Consider the following 21,229-nt stretch of genomic DNA (forward strand, 5'->3'; position numbering starts at 1 on the left):
TTTTGTTTTGGCTTTTGCCAGTTTTGTTTTGCTTTTTTTCTCGTGCGCTCTCCCCACACAAACACACTCACACACAAACATCAAAACAACCCACTGGGGCGGTCAGGCGAAGCAGCGTTGGCTCTCTCTCACAGTTTATTGCGGCGAATAGATACAAATTTGTGTCGTCTCTGCTTCGTTGTGCCGTCGTGCGCTCGTTTCGCCTCAATTGCGCGGCGAGTACGAGTGCGAGTGCGAGTACGAATACACACACACACCCATACTTACGCACACACATAGATAGTTACGAACGTAGCGTAGCATTTGAATTTCGTGCATTGCTTTCAGTTGTATTTTCAGCGGCTGCTGTTGTGGACACAACGCAAGCAAGCTTATAGCAAAAGTATTTCGTTCACCAAGTTTTGTTTTTCGATGTAACAACATTTCTCGCTTTGCGCGTGTGTGTATGTGTGTGTGTTCGTCTCTCGGCAAAGCTTGTTGCGTGCGCTTCGTGCCGTGTCGTGTCGTCTCGTGTCTATGTGCGTGTACGTAAGTGTGTGTGTGTAACAACCACCCTGCGGGTCGGTTTGTAAACTTCGCTCGTGCCGGCGCAAGTTGTTGTTGCTGCTGCTGTTATTGTTATTATTGTTTCGTTTCGATAGCGATAAGAGCGCGGCAAGCCTCTTTCCATTTTTTTTGTATTGTAAGCTGTGGCCATTTCGTCACTGTCTGCGTGTGTGTATGGGAGACTTTAACGTCAGCGACATTGAAGACGTCATCAACATTGTCTATTGACGTTCGTTCGTTCGTTCGTCCGTTGAATCCTTTGGCACCCAACGAAACCCCGCACAGTGGGACATTTTCATCAAGTGGGCGTGGATGTCAGTGGGCGCCTTGATGAATGATTGCGCTGTTTGCTTAGGCTGCACATTCGCCTCATTATCCTCATTCTAGATTGCCTAGAGCACTTTAGCAACTACAGTGTCCACCCTGTTCAACTCCCACACACACACACACACACACCCCACTGTCTTCCTCCCCACTGCAGCATCAAGTACAATCTACATCTTTTTCTCGCTCTCTCTCTCTCTCTCTCTGTCTCTTTGCCGCCTCATCCTTGCGCCCACTTTGCATGTTGGCTTAGTTTTGCTGCCACTTTTTTTGCTTTTGTTTTTGTTCGCTTTGCTCGCTTCTCGCTTTTTGTGTTTTGCTTGCCAGCATCGCAGCTTTGACGTCGTCTTCGCCTTCGTCGTCGTCGTCTTGCTTTTGTGTTGTCACTTCGGCCGCCTATTTCGTCTTCCCTTTTGCCAGCTGCTTTCGTGCCAGTTTCGCGTGAGCGTGTGCGACGTACAAAAGCGAAGCATGTCAAAGGCAAACGGGGCAAAAGTGGGCAGCAACTGAATGCGACTTGACTTCGCTCTACTCGTCGCACTTCAAGGCGACTTTTATTTGCCCTACACTTTGCTTTCGAGCGAGGCAGGCTAGAAGTTGCTCAATAATGTTGCAAGTTTTCCAATTGAGGCACAGATTGAAAATCAGATGCAGAGCTTAGAACTTTTACTTCATATTCACAATAGAAGTTGAAGTTTACTACTAGGTTACTATCTTAGACCCTATATTATATTATATACTCCATATTACCTAGACACTATAATATGACCTCTATATATTTTAGACCCCATATTATAGTCTCTATACTTCTTTATAATATACAATATATAACAATAATATTAATATCAAATTTGAACAGTTGTCAATCTAAACACTCAACATATCTGTAGACATCTTTATGGATTATTACCAATAATTCACATAGTTCTAAAAATATAGCTCAACATATTTTTGATGTTTTTTTACTATCCAGATCTTTTCGCAGTTCATTTCATTTGGTAATTACTATAAATATTGGAGACTTGATACGTTTTTCTCCATACAAGTTTATTTCTAGTTTAGATGCAATATTTTGCGGTTCCATATAAATAGATTACATTCAAAGTTCGCCTGTTCGGTGTCTAATACTTTTGTAATTGTAGAAAGATGATTTAATGTTTTCTGAGTCTCATTTTAAGAACGGAAATAGATCTAAGGTGTATAAAGTGTAAAGTTAGTATTTTTACGAAGAATATGATTACTGTAGTATAGAGGATCTTTCCTTTTCAATCCAGTACTAGACTCTATTTATAGAGCCAGATACCTAAGTACGTTTTTCCTTAGTTTGGTGGACTAATTATCATATTTCTTCTAACTTCATTTTTATGTTCTTATTTTCTAATTTGGAAACAATATTAACAGTATTACATCGAAAATCCTTCAAATTTTGAATAATTGTTAGTATTTATTTTGATTTAAAAACTAGAGTACTTATTAAGGTACTCTAATATGTATGACAAATAGTTTTTATATTCAGTTTTTACAGAAAATACAAATACTATAATATTTATAGCAAAAAGTTTTTCTATACAGTTTTTAAAGGAACTAAAAATACTATAATATTTATAGCAAATAGTTTTTTTATACACTTTTTGAAGATTGTTAAGCCCAGTGAAATGTTAGGATATGGCGCCTTCGGCTACTTTGTATTCCAGTTCTTTCCCAGGCCCACACACAGACAGACAGAGACACACACAAACTATTATCGTTGTGCTCTTGTATCCCATGTGACAATGTACAGTACATAATAGATTGACATCATGACATTTGCAGCCTTTGTTTCATACAAATCTCTTCATCGTCAACGTTACAGTCATCGTCATCGTCATCGTCATCGCCATCATCGTCATCATCATCATAATCATCGTTGTCATTATGGGTTGGCAACGCTTCGAATGTGGCATAGATTCTTGTGGTAAGCGGCGCTCCAACCTGCTGCCGCTGTTGATCCACAACTCGCTGCCCACATACATACATAATAATCATCATTATTATTATCAAAGAGTTGCTCTATGTATGTGTGTGTGTGTGTAGGGCACAAGAGCGTAATTTTCGTACTTTATTCGTTTGCACGACGCCGACGACGACGACGAGGCAAAACCTAAAACTAGATTCAAGTACACACGTCGAGTGCACAATCGTTGCCGCTGTGTGAAGTGTATGAGTGTGTGTGTGTGTGTGTATTAGTGTGCGTGTGTGCATGTGTGCTTTGTGTAGGGTGCCCTCTGTGTGACACGAAGGGCGTCGCTTTTGAGTAGCCCCCCCAACTCAGTCTTCGCTCTTTGAGCTCTTCCTTTTTTTAGCTGACCCGCGCGTATGAATTACTTTTTTTTCTATTTTTTGTTGTTGTATTCTTCTCTCTGTGCCACTTCCTCTTCTTCTTTTGTTGTATGCTCATATTCGTATTTTTGTTTTCGGCATTGTTCCGATTCATGGATGGCTGACTTACTAGTCTAAAGTTTTGAGGTCTTGTGCCTACAACGACATCGACAACGACATCTACAGCTACATAGATAGAGATACAAAGATACTCTACAGATACATATACAATCTTTGCTATATGCGAGAGCTATCTGCGGCTTTTGTTGTGTGTTTTTTGAAGCTCCTCTCTGACGACAGCGACGACCACAATGATATTTCATGGCTCTTGGCTCTTGGCTCTTGGCTGATGGCTGATGATGGTCTTGTCTGCTTGATGATGGGATTTTGCTTTATGTTTTTTCTCACAGTTAGCTTTTTACTACCTATACTTGGTTTTTGTGGGTTGTAAGGGCATTCTAAGTTGGTGACAATCACAAAATGATTAAAATACTCGTTTGTGAAGCTTTTCAACACTGTTAATACGGTGTTGATCGGTAGCAGTAATTGAGTTGGCCGTCTGTCTGTCTGTCTGCGTCTTTGGAAGATCAGATCTCAGAAACTATGAACGCTATATCAACGAAATTTAAGAACAGTAATCTACTATCATGTTTCATTGTTTTGTACTATGCCATCCCTCTTTACCAAATTCAACGTTAATGTAAAGTCAATTGAAATAATTAGGAATGTGACTAATTCGCAAGTTATTCATAAAGTAGTCTTATTGTATGCATTTCAATTGGAAATGTTTCTTTACGACAGTGCAAAGTAAACGAACAAACAATAAATATGTTTTTAGATTGAAATGCTCCGACATTGAAACTTCTGGTCAACTCCAATCAACGTTTGTGGCTCAAAAAGTTTGTGAACCAAATGCATTTCACATATGTATCTTAATTACTGAACACTAATTTAACCAAAAAGTCAATTTCTTTTTCATATAAATTAGAATGAATCTCATTTAATTTATATATATTTATAAAAAATACAAAGAATATTAAGAAACCGTGATAAACTAACACCTGAATTTACTTTGACCGAAAAAGTAGCTGAACTTGCTTTGTTTTTATTAACGATAGAAATGCTATGAAACTTTATAAAGCGTCAACTGAAGAATCGCACTTCTTTAGCATCGCAATGATTTATCGATAACCGTGTTATCTCTGCTTTAATGACACGACTTTCTGTTAGAAGTGTTATTCCCTATTATGTTCATTCTATTGGCCAAATTAGTTTATCGTGTATCTCAACAGATTGTTGCCTTGTTTTATATCTTTGTGATCTCAGTTAGTTAAGCTTCTTTAAATTGACTTTACTTTACAGTTTCGTTTCCATAGCTAAGCCCCAATCTCTTTCCTTTTGCTATCCTTTCACAGGACATGACATTCGTTTGAAACAAATTCAGTTCAAATCAACAGAGGCTAATACAAAGAAATAAAAGCTTAGAATGCACACCAAGATGGAGAAAGCAGTCGCAAATCGTCGACAGATGGGCGACTTCAATGAACAGTTAAGCTGTCGCATCTGCCTGGGCTATATGATAGACCCCACCACAGTGGATTATTGCTATCACACATGTAAGTCCAGCTCAAAACCACTTGGGATGCCACTTCAGTTCCAACTTCAGCATCAACTTCAACTTCAACTTGAATTCGAACTTGAATTGTGCTTTCAGATTGCCGCAGCTGCATTTTGAAGCATTTGCTGCGCGATGTTTACTGTCCCCAGTGCAAGGCCAGCGGCGGCAAACAGATCAATGAGGATAACCTAAGGTAGGTGCTACAAAAGAGATCTCTTCATATTCCCCTTCAGCATCTTAGCTACTCTTCTCTATCATTCCACTTCATGCATTACTCATGAGTTCATCTCCTATTCGTTGCAGATCCGATGACACATTGCGTGCCCTCATCTATAAAATGGTTCCTGGACTCTATCAGCGTGAGTGCGAGCGACTCGTTGAGTTCGAGGAACAGCACAAGGACCTCGACTCCGACCTCGACGATGTGCTGCAAGCCGAAAAGGAACAGGAGTTCTTTACGCCAACAGAGCCTATAAGGTGAGTCTATAATTACTTTGATATAATAACTTCTTTATGTTGAATACAATTACATAAATTTTGTAATCCTTTTTGCTACTTCTTATAATTTCATTCAATTGAATTTGCTTCTTATACATTTTGTAGACTTTATTACTACTTGTAATTTATTTGTATTAGATACTTATTCTTAGTTTTGTTTTCGATTTTATAATTAAGATATAACAGTTTTTTAGGTTTTCCATTAGTTTTTATTATTTGTTTGTTTCTTAGTTTTGTTTTCGATTTTATAATTAAGATCTAATAATTTTTTTTATCTGATTCCTTAATTTTTCAGTGGAATTAATAACTTTCTTTCGGAAGGAATTCCTTAGTTCAGCAAACTTCGCATTGCTTAGAAATTATAAAAAATCTTTTTTATTTTTTCTTTTCAAAAAGTAAACCTTTTCAGTCACTAAGAATTTTGATTAGAAACTCTCCCAGTCTCGGCTTTGTTCATCCCTCGACTCGTCACTTTAATTAAACTCAACAAACAGAACAGAATGTACAATTTCCACTGCTTTTATCTTAAGAGTTCGTTCACTATTCAACCCTCAAAAGCAAAATGTTTTCCTCATCAGTTATACCATATATTTATAGCAATTTCCGTCGACATTCTCTTAACTTCATCAGCCTAATTGAACTCGCACTGGGCATTACTTGGGCGCTCAAATTTCAAACTAACTATTTTCCTAATAATATAATATAAATGATTAACTATGGGATTTCAGAAATATAAAATACACAGAGAGAAAAAAAAATTTTGATTCATAAACAAATTTTGAAATTTCAGGCACAATTCTAGAATATTTCTTTACAATATCGTTGAAATAAGATGGTTCATTGTGAAAAACGAAATATATTTATTTATATTCTAGAATATATTCTTTCTTGACTAATGTAGAAATGTAAAAAAATGATCCTGAAATTCAAAATGTCTAGATTTTCCCTTTTTAAAAAATCTGTTTGACATTTGACTCTTGTTTGCAACTGCTTAAAATTTGAATAAAGATTAAAACTTTCTTCAATATTTATACCAGCTACCCATAGGGTAGAATAGTAATATAACTATGTCGTATATAATCGTATATTCTTGATCAACGTTAACAGTCGAGACGATATAACCATGGCCTTTTGTCCTATCTCAGATCTCAGAGACTATAAAGAGATTATTTACTACGGGACTTTGTAGCTTTGGCGGATAATCTGGTATATTTTGTTCTCTACGATATATTTTGAATGACAATATACCAAATATAGTATTTGGTATATTTCAGTATATTTGCGGTTATTAACTTGGTATATTTTAAGAATAATTCCGCACTGTTTTGCTTTTACTCAAAATTGATAGCGAGTATTTCACAGTCATTGCTTGAAAATGTCTTAAATTTAAGAGTTGCATTTTCAATTCTTCTTCAAACCTAAATTTTCTTATTGTGTAATAAGTCTTAGACATGTTTCTTGTCTTGTTTAATAATCTACACAGACTTTTACAGACTTGTTTAATTTCCTTCCGGCTTCTCTTGCGTTTATATTTAACTTTTCTTTCTCGCTTCACGTTTCTCCCGCAGTTTATCCCTAGAATATCATCCAGCAATGCTGAAACACTGCAGGGCATCGGATAAGCCGCCCGTCTGCTATCTTCAGTGTCCCGCTGGTCTGCGGATTGCGCATCTGAAGCAGTTTCTCTGTTCCAAATACGACATCGATGCGCAGAACAAACAAGTCGAGGTCGAGGTCACCTATGAGGATGAGGTGCTGCAGCCAAGCTTGACGCTAATGGACATTGGTTATTGCTACCACTGGGATCGGGTGAGTTTCCCCAACTAGTTTTTACACTCGCTACTCATGGGATAGAAGGGTATTATATATAACAGGCAGAAGGAGGAAAATCCGACATATATTTTTGATCAGCGTCAACAGGCGAAGGCGATAAAGCCATGTCCGTCTGTCCGTCCGTCCGTCTGTATGAACACCTAGATCTCAGAGATTGTAAGAGATAGGGTTATAATTTTTTTCGACATCATTTCTTATGTTTGGACGCAGATCAAGTTTGTTTCAAATTTTTGCCACGCCCACTGCCGCACCCACAAATTAACATAACTCAAATAACAAGCATAATTTTAAAGCTAGAGTAGCGAATTTCAGTATATACAATAAAAAATATATTTTCTTTGTGATTCCTGAAAGTTTGATCAGATAAAAATTGTTGAAGTTATTTAAGAATTACTTTTGTAATAGTTGTTTTAGCTAACAATCTGGTATATTTTACATTATTTGATATATTTTGAATATAGTACTATATTAATATATAAAATCATGTGGTAAATTTTTAGTATTTTTATGTTTTTATTTTATTTTTGGTATATATAATATATTTTGTTTTTTTCTAAATGGGGTATCTCACAGTCGAGTACACTCGACTGTAGCTTTCTTACTTGTTATCTATAAGTATGAAAAGGCAATTCGACTGGCAAATCCAATTGTATCGTTCGTTTAAGGTCAATTCTACAATCGTTCCCTTGTTTTGCTCTCTTCTTTTCCCCTCTCCCCTTTGTGCAGCATGCGCCGATGTCCTTTCAGTACAGGATACTGCTCTATGAGAACGAGTGCATAAAAAACGATGAAAACAATTTGTCAAAGGTTAATCAGGATATTGAGTCAAGACCCGCTGCTGCTGCTGCTGCTGTGGTGACAACCACAACAACAACAACAACGACAAAGAGTGCCAAATCCGTGACCTTTGCCGATGAGCTGGAAACGCAACCGAATAATCCCCCTCGCCCACATGCAGCGCCCGCGAGCAAAACGCGCGCTAAATCCAACTCAAAGGTCAGCAAGGGCAACAAGCGAACACCATTGAGTCAGACGGCAAATGAATCCCATGAAGATGCCTCTCAGGCGGTAAGCAACTTCAAGAGCTTACGCAGCAACGATATGCGGTACAGTGATTACGGTGTTGCACCCACGGCGGCTCCGTTGTTGCGCGTGAAGAGCGAACCGGAACCGGAGGAACAGTCTAGCCTGGGTGTGTCCAATATGAACATTGTGGTGAGCATACCGCAGTCGCAGTTGAGTAAATCTGCTGCCTATGCGGATGAGGAAGGTTTCGAGCTGAAGACGGCCAACAAAAAGTCCTCGAATGCAGCTGTGCGAAATTTGCCCAAGCTTAAGATCGAGCTGAACAGCATGAAGGCGAAACTGACGTTGCCCAAGTCAGCGGATGCACGTCTCGAGGATGCCGGGCAACATAATCAATTGGATTTGGAAACGTATGCCAAGAACATTGGCCTCAAACCCATTGAACAGCCAACAACACCCGGTGCAAGCGATGCATTGAAGTACAGTCCGAATGCCTCGCCCATGTCCTCGTGTTCCTCATCCACCAATGGCTCCAATGGCACCGCGGATGCCTCAACCTCAACCTCAACTTCATCCTCGACGAATTCTACGTCATCGTCGTCGCATCGCAAGCGCAAAAAGAAGCACTCCAAGGAGCCAAAGGATGCGAATGGCAAACGCAAAAAGTTGCATGCGGAAATCAGTTCACAAACCGATGGAAAAATGAAAATGAAAATCACAACAACACCGCACAATCACAAAGCGCACAAGCTCGATCTCAAGCGTTCGCATTCGTTAGCTGGCGGAGAGTTGAATGCGCTGCAGAAAGCCAACGATTTGAATCGCACTTTGGGCGAAGAATCGCGCAGCATCAGCAACCTGATGGCGACAACTTCGGCGACAACTTCGATGACGACTTCGATGACGACTTCGGGGATAACTTCGGGAACAACTTCGATGACAACTTCGGGAACAACTTCGATGACAACTTCGATTACAACTTCGGGAACAACTTCGATGACAAATTCAGTGGAGAAGCCGCAGTTGCCTGCATCACCGCCTTTGCCGCCGAGTTTGTTCAAGAGCTTTTCACCCGCTGGCAGTCCGCTGCCCAAGGCAGCAACACCACCTCTAGCAGCAGCAACCACTACGGCTACAACAGCAGCAAACACTCTGACAGCAGCCACAACCAAGTCGAAGCTTGTGCCCGCTCCCAAGCAACTGAAACCCACACCAACACCAACCAATAACAATAACAACAACAAAAGGCAACCCACTTTGACGCCCTTGCCTCAGCCTGCGCCGCACTTTGCCGTGCCACAAGCGCCGCTGCGTCAGGCGCCGCATCAAATGCTGCGATATCTTTCCACGCCCAGTTCCATAGCGAGTGCAGCCAACAAGCAGCCAAAGCGTTCGCTCTCGCTGGATGAATCCGCTCCAGCATCTAGCTTGGCCAAGCATCCACGCCTTGACTATCAGCAACAGCAACAGCAGCAACAACAGCAAGTGGGTGTCAAGTATGCTGCCGCAGCAGCCAAGCTGAAGCAACAAGCGAGCGCTCAACTGCGTCTTTACGGTCCGGAGTTGGCCAAGCCAACCAGCATGCCGATGCTCTCCAGCTTGAATCTACCGCCCAGCGGTTCGGTGACAATAACGTCGCGACCACGCAACACACAACCGCGAGCAACCATGGCAAATGCAACAGCAGCCAAAGCGGCAGCAGCAGCAGCGGCAGCAACACAAGCTCCAAGACCAACTGCAGCTGGGGGCAACCTTAGCTATGGCTATGGCGAGAGTTCGCTGAGCAATTTGCCAGCGTTGGAGATTATGCGACTTGGAGCAGCAGCCGCTGCGGCGGCAGCAACCAGTGCACGTTTGATGGGACCACCGAAGCAGCCAGCGAAACGTGCTGTGGCCATGCCGTTGCCGTTGCCACTCCCTTTGCCCCTCCCCATGCCGCTGCCGTTGCCAATGTCGATGTCGATGTCGATGCCAGCGACTGTCAAGTCGCCGCCGTTGTCAGTTGCGCTGAGTGCGCAACGAGGCAACAACCATAGCAACAGTCTCGGCAACAGCAACAATGCTGCTTATCGCACATCGCCGCCTGCATTAATAAATCTGCGCAACACCGTTCCAGTCTCGTTTCCATCAAAGTCAGCAACAGCGGCAGCAGCAGCCAAAGCCGAGCTTAATTCAAAGAAATCCGCAACAGTTGCCGCAGCGGGAGCAGCAACAACTTTGACTTCGACTGGAAGCAAAGCCAATGGCACAGCGGCTGCTGCTGCTGCTGCTGCTTTGCTGGACAAGTCGAAAACGAGTTTGCGTGATTTTCGGCCACCAACAACAACAACAGCAACAACAGCGGCAGCAGCAACAAGCTCAACAACAACCACAGCAACGACCAAGGATGCCGACATACTTGATTTATCAGCACAGGGCACAGGACGCAACAGCACCAAATTGGCGCCCACGTCGCCACCCGTGGGCAACAGCAGCAACAACAGCGGCAGCAGCAACAGTCTCGAGGCTGCGCTGAATAAAATCAAGCAAAACATTTCCGCCAACAGCAATTGCAGCAATGTTGTTGCTTCAGTTGCTTCGGTTGCTTCGGCTGCTGGCGATGATCTACAGAATCTGCATATGCTCTCCGAGTCGGCAACAGCGCGCGAAAAGATCTCGATAAAGGCTGGCAACAACAACAACAACAACAACACTACTGCTAACAACAGCAGCAACAGCAATACTGCAAGCAACAGCAACATCTACGAGAATAAGCCAAAGAATGCGGTGGTGCGACCACAGAATGCCTCAGTGCGCAGCATACCCAATCCATCGGCGTTGGCCTTTCGCAATCAGGCCACGCTCTTGACTAGCAGCAGCAGCAACACATCAACAACATCGTCTACAACAATTGCAGCAGCCAAGCCGTTGACTGTGAAAGCCGATGAGAAGCCCAAATTGAGCTCAGCCACAATGTTGCTTAGCCCTAACAGCAACAGCAGCAACAACAACAACAATAACAGCAGCAACAACAACAACAACAATTGCAATGCTGCCACATCGCCGCGTGCCACGAAAAAGGCAACAACCATCGATCAAGTTGCTGCCAATTTGAACATACGCGCCGAGGCAAAAGCTGCCGCCCTCGCCGAGGAGGCGCCACCAGCCAGTGTGGCAAGTGTTGCTGCTGCTGCCAAAACTCCCGAATCGGAGAAGGCAACCAAATCGGATGCCACGGCAACAGCGACAGCAACAGTCACAGCAACTGCAGCAACAGCAACAGCTACTGCAACTCCGACACCAACAACCACAACAACAGTTGCTGTTGCCAGCACACCTGCAACACCCGCCACACTTCCCTTGGCGCTGCCCACGGCAACAGCAACAGCAACCACAAACGCTGGCAGCGTCAGCAGCGAGACGCTCTCGAAGCCGCCCGTTCAAATCTCCGCTACCGACACTCCGGTCCCGGTGGCAAGTTCCGCTTAGTCACAAGGTGAGTCTCTCCACAAATATATGATTATTATTATTATTATTCCTATAATACCGATGAAAAGTTCTCATTGAGAACCTCAATTTTCATTAAAATTTAAGTCATTAGAATTATAGTTGGCTATAATCTAATATCAAACATTTCATGTTTATGGCTAACTGATAAACATAATTCAATTGAAAAGCTTTTCGTTTATTAGAGAAAATAAATATACATATATATGATTATTATAATTATTCCTCTAATACCGATGAGAAGTTCTCATTGAGAACCTTAATTTTCATTAAATTTTAAGTCACTTCAATTATATGATAGTTATCAGTTGGTAATAAGCTAATATCAAATATCATATGTTTATGGCTAACTGACAAATATAATTCAATTAAAAAACATTTCCTTTATTAGAAAATATAAATTATATGATGTTTGTCTCAAGAAAACTATGAAAAATCTATATCTTATTCATTCAGTAAAGGAAAAATTCTAAAACTTAGAAAATTTATCAATTTTAAAGTAAGACAAAACTATAGAATTCTAGATTGGCTGTTCTAGGATAAGATTTCTTTGCAGTTCGAATAAGGACTGTTGTCAATTCCAGAATTTAATTGAGGAATTCTTAATTGAAGAATGTAAAATAAAGAATGTCAATTGCACACAGAATTTATGTATTTTTTTATAGAATCAATTTTTTACTTAATATTCATATTCAGTTAAGACTTAGGATATTCTTTTGTATTTCTTAGAGACTAGAAATGTATATAAGTTTTAAGTGGAAGATATTATATAGGATATTCTTTTATATTCCTTAGAGAGTAGAAATGTATATAAGTTTTAAGTGGAAGATATGATACATAATATTTAAAATAGTATTAGTTGGTACACACGTTCAGAACTGTTTTGTTATCTGTTAGAGTTCCCATATTTGGAATTATGTGTATGTAACTTGCTTATTATACGAGTTTATTATTATATTGTACAAGTGATTACCTAATATTCAAATTGGATAAAAGTATAATTATTATAACAGCGATTTACTTCACATCAGATTAGTTTACATACTTGTATTCTTTGGAGTAACACTCATTCATTCATTCATTCCAGAATTCAGTTCAACTCGTTGTATCTATTACAGTTATTGTAATTTTATCTTTTACTATTTTATATATTATTATATTATTTTATTATTATTATTTTCATCACGGACTGTTGCTTTTACTGTTACTATACTAAGATTTTATCCTACCTTTTGCCATCGTATTGCTTATTATTAAATTGTAGCGTAATTCTTTGTTTTTGTATATAAATTTCTAAAGATTTTACAATCGGAATAGTTTATCAATACTTTGTTGAGTTTACTTTTTACTATTTTTGGTAGTAAAATATTTTTTTCCGGGATAAATTTTTATGTTTGTTTGAGGACTTTGAATTCATTTTTCGATTTCTTGAATTTAAAAGTTTTCTGTATTCTGTATTCTATGTTTTATTTTTATTACTTCTATTTAACGACAAGTTTGATGGAATACACGAAAATGTTTCGAAATAGTGAAAAAGTAATTAACTTAAAATTCTATATAAACTCAGCTTGAGTTCTTATAAAATTTTATTGTATCAGGAAAATCTATAATTTGTTAACTTTACCTATTATGTTATATTGTATTATATTATATTTATTATCTTATTATCTCACTAAATTAACAACAATAGAAAGTTGATTTTCAAAGGGTATTTAATCGTCGATTTGTCAGCATTAGTTTGTTAGTTGCCTTGAATTATTGTTTGATTGGTGAAATTCTCGAAGCGAGCTTAAGTACAATATCCATCCACTTGGTGTCGTCTTCCAACTTGAATGGATCATTTTTTTTTCTCTTTTTTTTTTTTTGTTGCTTGTGTTGTTGTCAGTTGTTTGTTAGTTGCGCGTGGTTTTTGTTGCTGCTTAACTTCTATGTTTAGTTTGGTTTTTTTTTTCGTTTTTTTTTTTTTTGCGCGTTTCCCACAGTCGACGACGCAAAGCAAGAAAAAAGCGACTCAAATTATACAAATTACATTTCGTGTGTGCTTGAGTTGTTGTTGTTATTGTCTGTTGTTGTTGTTGTTGCTGTGTTGTGTTGTGTTGTTTTTTTTTCCTCCTCTTTGGCTTTTCTCAAGTAGTCATTATACACAAATTTAGCGGCCACTGCTCGTCAACGTGTGTCTTCCACGTTAGCCTCTGCCCTCGTCTCTTTTTCGTCCCCGCTCTCACTCACTCGCTCACTCTCTCTCGCTCTTTCATTTCATTCACTCGTTTACCGCTCGCTCTCGCTCTCCCTCTCTCTGGCCTTTCTCGTTCATTTGGTGGTTCGTTGGGTCGGTCATTCATTCCTCAGCGAGCACTGCTTTATTTTTGCCGTTATAACGACAACAGCAACAACAACAATAACAACTCGGAACTTTTTATGCAGTATTTCGCTGGCCTTTTTTTTTATTTTTAATGAACAACAGCAGCAGTCTCTTCGTTTCTCTATTTCTCTGCCCTGATTGCGTCTCTCGTGTCTCTCTAGCGCCGGTCATTCGCTCATTTTCTCATTCTCTTGGCCATTACATCATTTCGTATTTTCATCCATGAATAACAATTTTCATTAGTCTTGCCACGTTTCGCTGTGCAGCTTATTGTATGGGATTTGTGTACTCTATAAAGTTGATTTAATTCATTCCGTCTGTCTGTCCGTCCGTCCGTCTGTAAAAACACTTCGATGTCAGCAACTATGAGAGCTAGAAACTCCTAATTTGGCATGTGGCTTTCTGAAAGTTATATACGCACAAATTTGGCTCTAAATTTGGAAAGCCACGCCTATACTGCCAGCATATGAGGGCATATTTTGTGGTTTTAAAGTGACTACATAATAGATATTATATATTAGTTTCAAAAATCAAACTTGCGTTGTTTTATCGGTCAGCCTCTCTGTCCGTACCTTCGGCTGATTAAATTTATCTTGTCTATTATTATATAAGAGCTCAACATATTAAAATATGTATATATTTTGTAGAAGAAGATGAAAGTAGGTTAAATAAGTTTTAATAAATTAAAAGTAAGTCCAACTTTTTTTGGTTTATACGCCAGACTCTCTATCCGTACGTTCGTCTGATTAAATTTATCTGTCTTGTATTATATACGAGCTAAACATATATGTGATATATTTTCTAAAGCAGATAAAAGTAAAATAAATTTGTTTTAATTCAAAAATCCATATCCAAGTCGAATTTACTTTGCTTTATTCGTCAGCCTCTCTGTCCGTACCTTTGCCTGATTCGTTGACTCTTCTTCTTCTTATATAAGAGTTGAGCATATAAAATATGTTCTATGAGGAAATTCTTTAATGAAATCTATTGAAATTTAATTGATTTTTTAATTTTCAAGTCAATATTCAAAGCAAATTTGCATTATATTTATCACTAACCTTCCTGGCCGTACATTTGCCAAATAAAATACATTGTTCAGGATATAATATATATTTTATTTAAGTTTTGAATACAAGAAAAACGAAATTCTTTTAAATTTAACAAGTTTTTGATGAAAAAATAAACATTACACATTTTCCAATACAAACTTTCATAGTTTTTACCATCAGCCTCTCTGTCCGTACATAAATTCAATTAAATTCGTCGTTTTTTCTGCATTGAAGACATAAAATATGTTTTAAGATGTTCAAGCAGAAGAAATTTGTTTTATTTGTTAAATTTAAGAGCCTCTCAAATTAAAATCATAAATTTAAAATAAATTTTAAGATGTAGCACCTTTTAAATTTAACGATTTTGTCTTAAATTGCATCTTTTTCTTTTCATTTGCAGCGTTCCTTTGGATGTGCGGCTCGCAAATGTATCTGGTGGCGCCACTGGAGAGTCTGCAAAGCAGCAGCAACCAGAATGCCAATTGATAACGTCTGCCAACGCCTTCCAGTTGTAGGAGCAGCTCCCAGGTTTCCAGCTCATCAATTAGCACACAAAAAGGTGACGGTAAGAGGAGCGTCGAGAGCGGTGAACCACGGTGAACATAAATACCTTCATTAGAAAGCAATATACAAATGATTCGCACCTAAAAGCTAGCTTATACCAGATACAGCTGCAATAAGATACAAGATACTCGACGTATACTTGTGAACTTGTGCTCTCAGATACAGATACAAAATTCGCGCACAGATGCAAATAATTGTGCAAATATTTGCGCTGGAATTAGTACGCGTCGAAATAAATTAAAAACGTAATGGAAATATGTCTGCTAAGCGACGAGCAGCAACAACAACAACAAAACAGAGAAAAAAGCTGACACAAAAAATGCGAAAATATAAATAAAATAAGCACAGCAGCGACGTCTGTTTTTGTCGTTATTGCTGCTGTTGTTGTTCTTGTTGTTGCTGTTTGGCATAGCAAAAATGCGAACGAAAATTAATTATAAAATATCAGCAAATAACAAATACAGCAACAACAGCTAAACAACAATCACACACACACTCACACACACAAGCCGACAACATTCGAGTCTCGCCGAATCGTTGAATCGCCAACTCGTAGTACGATTACACTGAGCGAAAAACAGCTTATCAAACTCGTCTTCAACTGACGCACTCAGTTGACGCTCACTTCTCAAAATGTCACGACTTTTAGATACCCTACTAATGAATTTCTTGAATTATTATATTTAAAGGAAATGCATTAGGTAAAGTTTCTACTTGATTACACTGCGCGAAAAACATCTCAACAATCGTCTCCTCAACTGACGCATTCAGTAGACGCTCAGTTCTCAAGATATCACGACTTTTAGATACCCTATTAGTGAATTTCTTACATTATATTTAAAGCAAATGAAATAGCTAATATTGTAAAAACCTTAACTAATTCATTTGCTTTAAATATGATGGAGAAAATTCAATAATTGATCAAAAAAACTGAAAATTTTTATAGAAAAGTCATTTTCAATGAAATCGGTTTACTATCCTATTATATGTGGAATGTATCATATATTTTAATGTTAAATTTCTAAAACTTTTATAGCAGTAGCAATAGACAACAAAATCCTAACGCTCCAATTTCTTTGTCATTTGCTAGGGTATCACAAAAAGCAAATGTCTTATCAATTTTAAAATCTATATGAGCTGAATCTATATGTCTGACGCTACTACGCCAATCAGACGTCACAAGCCAGGGTATCATAAAGATAAAACTTTATCAGAAGTAGACCGTTACAGCACTCGCATTAGACTATTATAAAGTGAAAGCTTCATAATCGAAATCGAAATTGCGCTATATGAAATGTAATGTTTTAGTATAACGGAAAGAAATATCAGTTTAAACAAAACTGTTTCGATATGCAAGAAATATTTAAGAATTGAATTAAATTTCTAGGGTATTAGAAAGATGTACATTTAACTGGTGAATGGAAATTTTCATTAATCATTTCAACAGTTAATAGAGGCTTTTAAGAGATTGGGATAGATCATAGAAAACAAAAACCTTAAAAATTCTATGTTAAACAAGTTGTAAAACTAGAAAGTTTTAAGAGCCATAAAAACAGACGAGCTTCTGAATTACGAAAACAACCAGATCAAGTTTTTGACAAAACAGGGAATATTAAAAGATGGCTTTACAATATAAGAAGACAAAACCAAACTTTTTAAAATAAAGCATTTTGAGATTTCAAATGTTATAAGATCTCTTCTATCCATCATCATCATCTATACAGTTTATTAGCTTATTCAAGTGCAATATCATAGCTAAAATCTCAGTCGCTGAGATTTGAATATTTGAAAGCAGATTAGCAGTTGTAACTACCCGTTTTGGAAGCAGGTCTTTAGCAGGGTATTTGTTGAAGAAGAGGCCAACAGAGCTGATAACATTATGAACTCAAATCGCATAAGGAATGCATAAATTATGATGAATATAATGAGTGTTGTGAATCGTGAATACTGAATGCTGCTGAATGGTGAATGGAGAGTTGTGAATCGTACGAACTGCGAGTTGTGAGTTAATCGGAAGTGTGTCCAAGTGTGAAACGCGCACTTGGCGCAGGTTGTTGATGAAATGAGACGCGACGCGATGCGAGTCGAGTTCGTTTTTTGGATTTTAGATTTTTAGTTGTATTTTGTTTTGGTTTATTTTTTGGTGGTGGTGTGTGAACAGTAGCCAACACACACAAACACACAGAAGTACACCCAACACACAAGTCGAAGAGCGGCACACGCACGTTCGTTGAGGCGATAAAATTTTAACGATTTGCGCCGTTTGAGCTGAGCGTGTCGAGCATAAAGATACAAACGACAACAGCAACAACAACAACCACAACAAATGAGAAAACAACAGCAAGATGATTATATACAAATATATATACACATTTATATACCTACCTATAGATACTTATAAATATCTTGTAGATACTTTTCGGTATTAGTTACGTTCAATTGCAGCACGAACTTTGTACATAAATTCAAATCGAAGCGACAACTCAAAAACAAATACAAAAAACAACAAATGCACACAATAATAATATATTATATATTTATCTGTATGTATTTTTTTCAAACTTAAAGCTTTGACCAAAAAAAAAAAACAACAAATAATAAAAAACAAACTTAATTATAGTGAGGAATGTTCTATATGTAATCGCAGCAAATTAGTTACCTAAGTATATCGTATCGTACATATCGATAACTATCGATATTATATAAAGCTTTATGTGCGCTCTCTTCCTATTACTTTTTTGTATTTTATTTCGTTGTCAACGTTTCGCTTTCCGTTGTTAAATTGCATTTTGTGTAAACAAACTTTTATTTGTTATTAATTATGTGTAAATATTTGATCAATTTTAAATTGTATAATATATAAAAAACATCGCGTGTTATCGAAAACATCCGCGTAGACATTAAGGGGGAAGAAAAATCAACCCTTTGTTGCCCACCACCTTACAGGGCGTAAAATTGACATAGGAAAAATCGTTCGCTACCCCATCGCAGATATATCTGTAACCATGGAAAAACGGCGACAAAACGTAGACAACATTTTCATTTTGGGGCTCGAAATTTGTTGAAGAAATTTTGTATTTGTAGATTTACTTAATTTAAATTCCCGGCTATACTATATATGTAGTATGTATATGGAGAAATCGTGCAAAAACTATAATTCTAATTATATTATTTGTAAGCTGATGATGATATTAATGTTTGTTCCGTGAGAAATGTTTCAACAATTAACAAAATTATACACACTATATTTAATTATTATATATAAAATATCTTAATGTGTGCACATACTAACAAAAAAATGCATTAACAATTACAATTAGATACATATTATTGTTAGAAACATTTTTGGCAAAAAGAAAACAGAAAGAGAAATCAAATCACATGTAATCCACATAAGTTAAACAATAAATTAGCAGATTTTCAAATAAAATAAAACATAAAAAGAAAAAAAAAGCAAATACACTCACAAATTGACAAATGTGTTTTCTACTTTAATGGGCACTGATAAATCTGGCAGCTGGGTCGGATATGAAGGCACAAACGACAACGACAACGACAACGTTGACGACAGAAGGTGTCGTTATGTGGCCAGGAAGATGCGATATTACGAAGTACTCGCAACTCCCATACGAGTACTCAACTCGTATCAAGTTACAGTCACAGTTACAGCTCTGCTTGGGCTCAATACGGATTAGAGCTGGGGCCCATGTGAGTTCGTGTTTCTTCACGCACGACTCAACTTGATTGTTGTTTTGAAGTCTCTTTCAGCCATCAACAGAGAAAATATGAGAATAATGCGATAACCATTTCATAATAAGTGTCTTTCTTTTGAATTTTGGAAGCTGTGAGAATTACAATTGGAGTAACACCAATGTACATTCCTTAGATTGTATTCAAATTATTGTATTATCGACATTATGAAAGCTTGTCTTACGATTGAAGTTACTGCAATGTTTTTTATTTGGGTTATATTTAACCCTTTACTAATAGAAAAAGTCTTTTCACTATGAAAGTTACACCAAACATTATTATATAAAAACCATCGAAAAAATGAATTCATTCTCTTGAAATTTGGCATACTTACAATTGAGTATATTATTTACGTACATTCCAAATTTCACGTTAATCGCATAAAAAACAACTACTTTATTGCAAAATTAAATATTGGAAACAAAATCACTTTATGGATTTTAACTTTAAAGCATTAGTTAAAAGATTTTTTAAATAAAATAATAATTCGAAATCCAAAACTAAGTAAATTTGCTCACTTTTCATAATACTTATTTAATAGCTGGGCTCTGGTTTTCAAATTCACATTGAAAACCCTTTAATACTATAAAACATCTTTTCACTATGAAATTAACACCGTCATTATTATATTAAAACTATCGAATAGATGAATGTATCCTCATAAAATTTGGCATACTTAAATTTGAGTATGTTATTTCCCTACATTTAAAATTTCACGTTAATTACATATAAAACCAGTACGTTATAGTAAAATTAAACATTGGAAACGAAATCACATTAAGAATTCTAACTCTAAAGCTTTCGCTAAAAGTTTTCTTAATCAAAATAATTTGATACCCAAATCTGAATAAGGCTAACAGTTTTCTTAAGCAAAATACAAATTCGAAATCTAAATCTAAGTAAATTCTCTTACTTTTCCCAATACACATTTAAATTGTTGCCTAATTTTCGTGTCACATTCGTGACACGCGTGCATCTCTTGCGTATGTTTTTGCCAAATGCTATCAAGGTGAAAGGCGTGGGTAGCGTTAGATGGAGTACGAGAATGGAAGTGTTGGAGTGTGAGACGGAGACAGAGAGCGGAAGCGAGAGAGTGAAGTGACAGTGGGCCGCTGTCAGTTTTTCATTTGAAATTCCAACCCCCGCATAGAAAATTGCACACCAAGTGTCAAGGCAATGTCCTGAGTCGGTACAGGGTGTCACACACACAGCACAGGGTGCTCTCATTGCTTTACTTGTTGGCATTGCAGATTTCAACGCTTTTCACGGACTTTGCTGTTGTCAGTTGTCAGATGATGGGTGGGGTAGGGGGAAAGGGCAGGACACTTGCCGGAAACATATGGCGGCACGCTAAAACCAAAGTCGACGTCGACACACACACACAATGGCAAAGCCACAGCCACAAATACGTAACAACTGGCACGTGCCCGAGCCCGTGCCATAACCTTCAAGGCAATGACAAACGCAGGGAGGCAGCGAAAAATGCAAAAAGTGGGGAGAGAGCGAACGAACACGATGACGAGGACGAAGGCGAGGCGTGGCGAGGCGAGGCAAAGTATAGGCAAAAGTAAGGCGAAAGCGAAGGCAAGGCGAGAGGCGAGAGCAAGGCCGAAGCGACTCGTGGGTGCCGTTAGCTGTGCTATCTGTGTGTGTGTGAGTGAGTTGGGGTGTGTGAGTAAGTGAGTGAGTGTGACGGAGTGAGTGTGTGTCTGTGGGTGTGTGTGTAGCTACTTGTTGTGCTTTATTTGTTTGTCGTACTTTTATTAAAAACGAACGCTACTTAATCAGCAGCAAAATGTCGCACTTTACTGCACA

At 38.0% G+C, this 21,229-nt stretch overlaps 1 protein-coding gene across 1 annotated transcript; it reads left to right on the forward strand.

The window, feature by feature from the left end:
• Positions 1 to 341: 341 nt before the first annotated feature.
• On the forward strand, positions 342 to 16,130 carry LOC117569250 (protein suppressor 2 of zeste). The gene is made up of 7 exons (XM_052004346.1): positions 342 to 524; positions 4,644 to 4,844; positions 4,943 to 5,039; positions 5,150 to 5,323; positions 6,913 to 7,153; positions 7,904 to 11,678; positions 15,501 to 16,130. Exons 2-6 carry the CDS (start codon positions 4,715 to 4,717, stop codon positions 11,669 to 11,671), a joined length of 4,410 nt encoding a protein of 1,469 aa, XP_051860306.1. The 5' UTR covers positions 342 to 524; positions 4,644 to 4,714; the 3' UTR covers positions 11,672 to 11,678; positions 15,501 to 16,130.
• Positions 16,131 to 21,229: the final 5,099 nt, after the last annotated feature.

Source organism: Drosophila albomicans, chromosome 3, assembly GCF_009650485.2.
Source record: "Drosophila albomicans strain 15112-1751.03 chromosome 3, ASM965048v2, whole genome shotgun sequence".
NCBI lineage: Eukaryota > Metazoa > Arthropoda > Insecta > Diptera > Drosophilidae > Drosophila > Drosophila albomicans.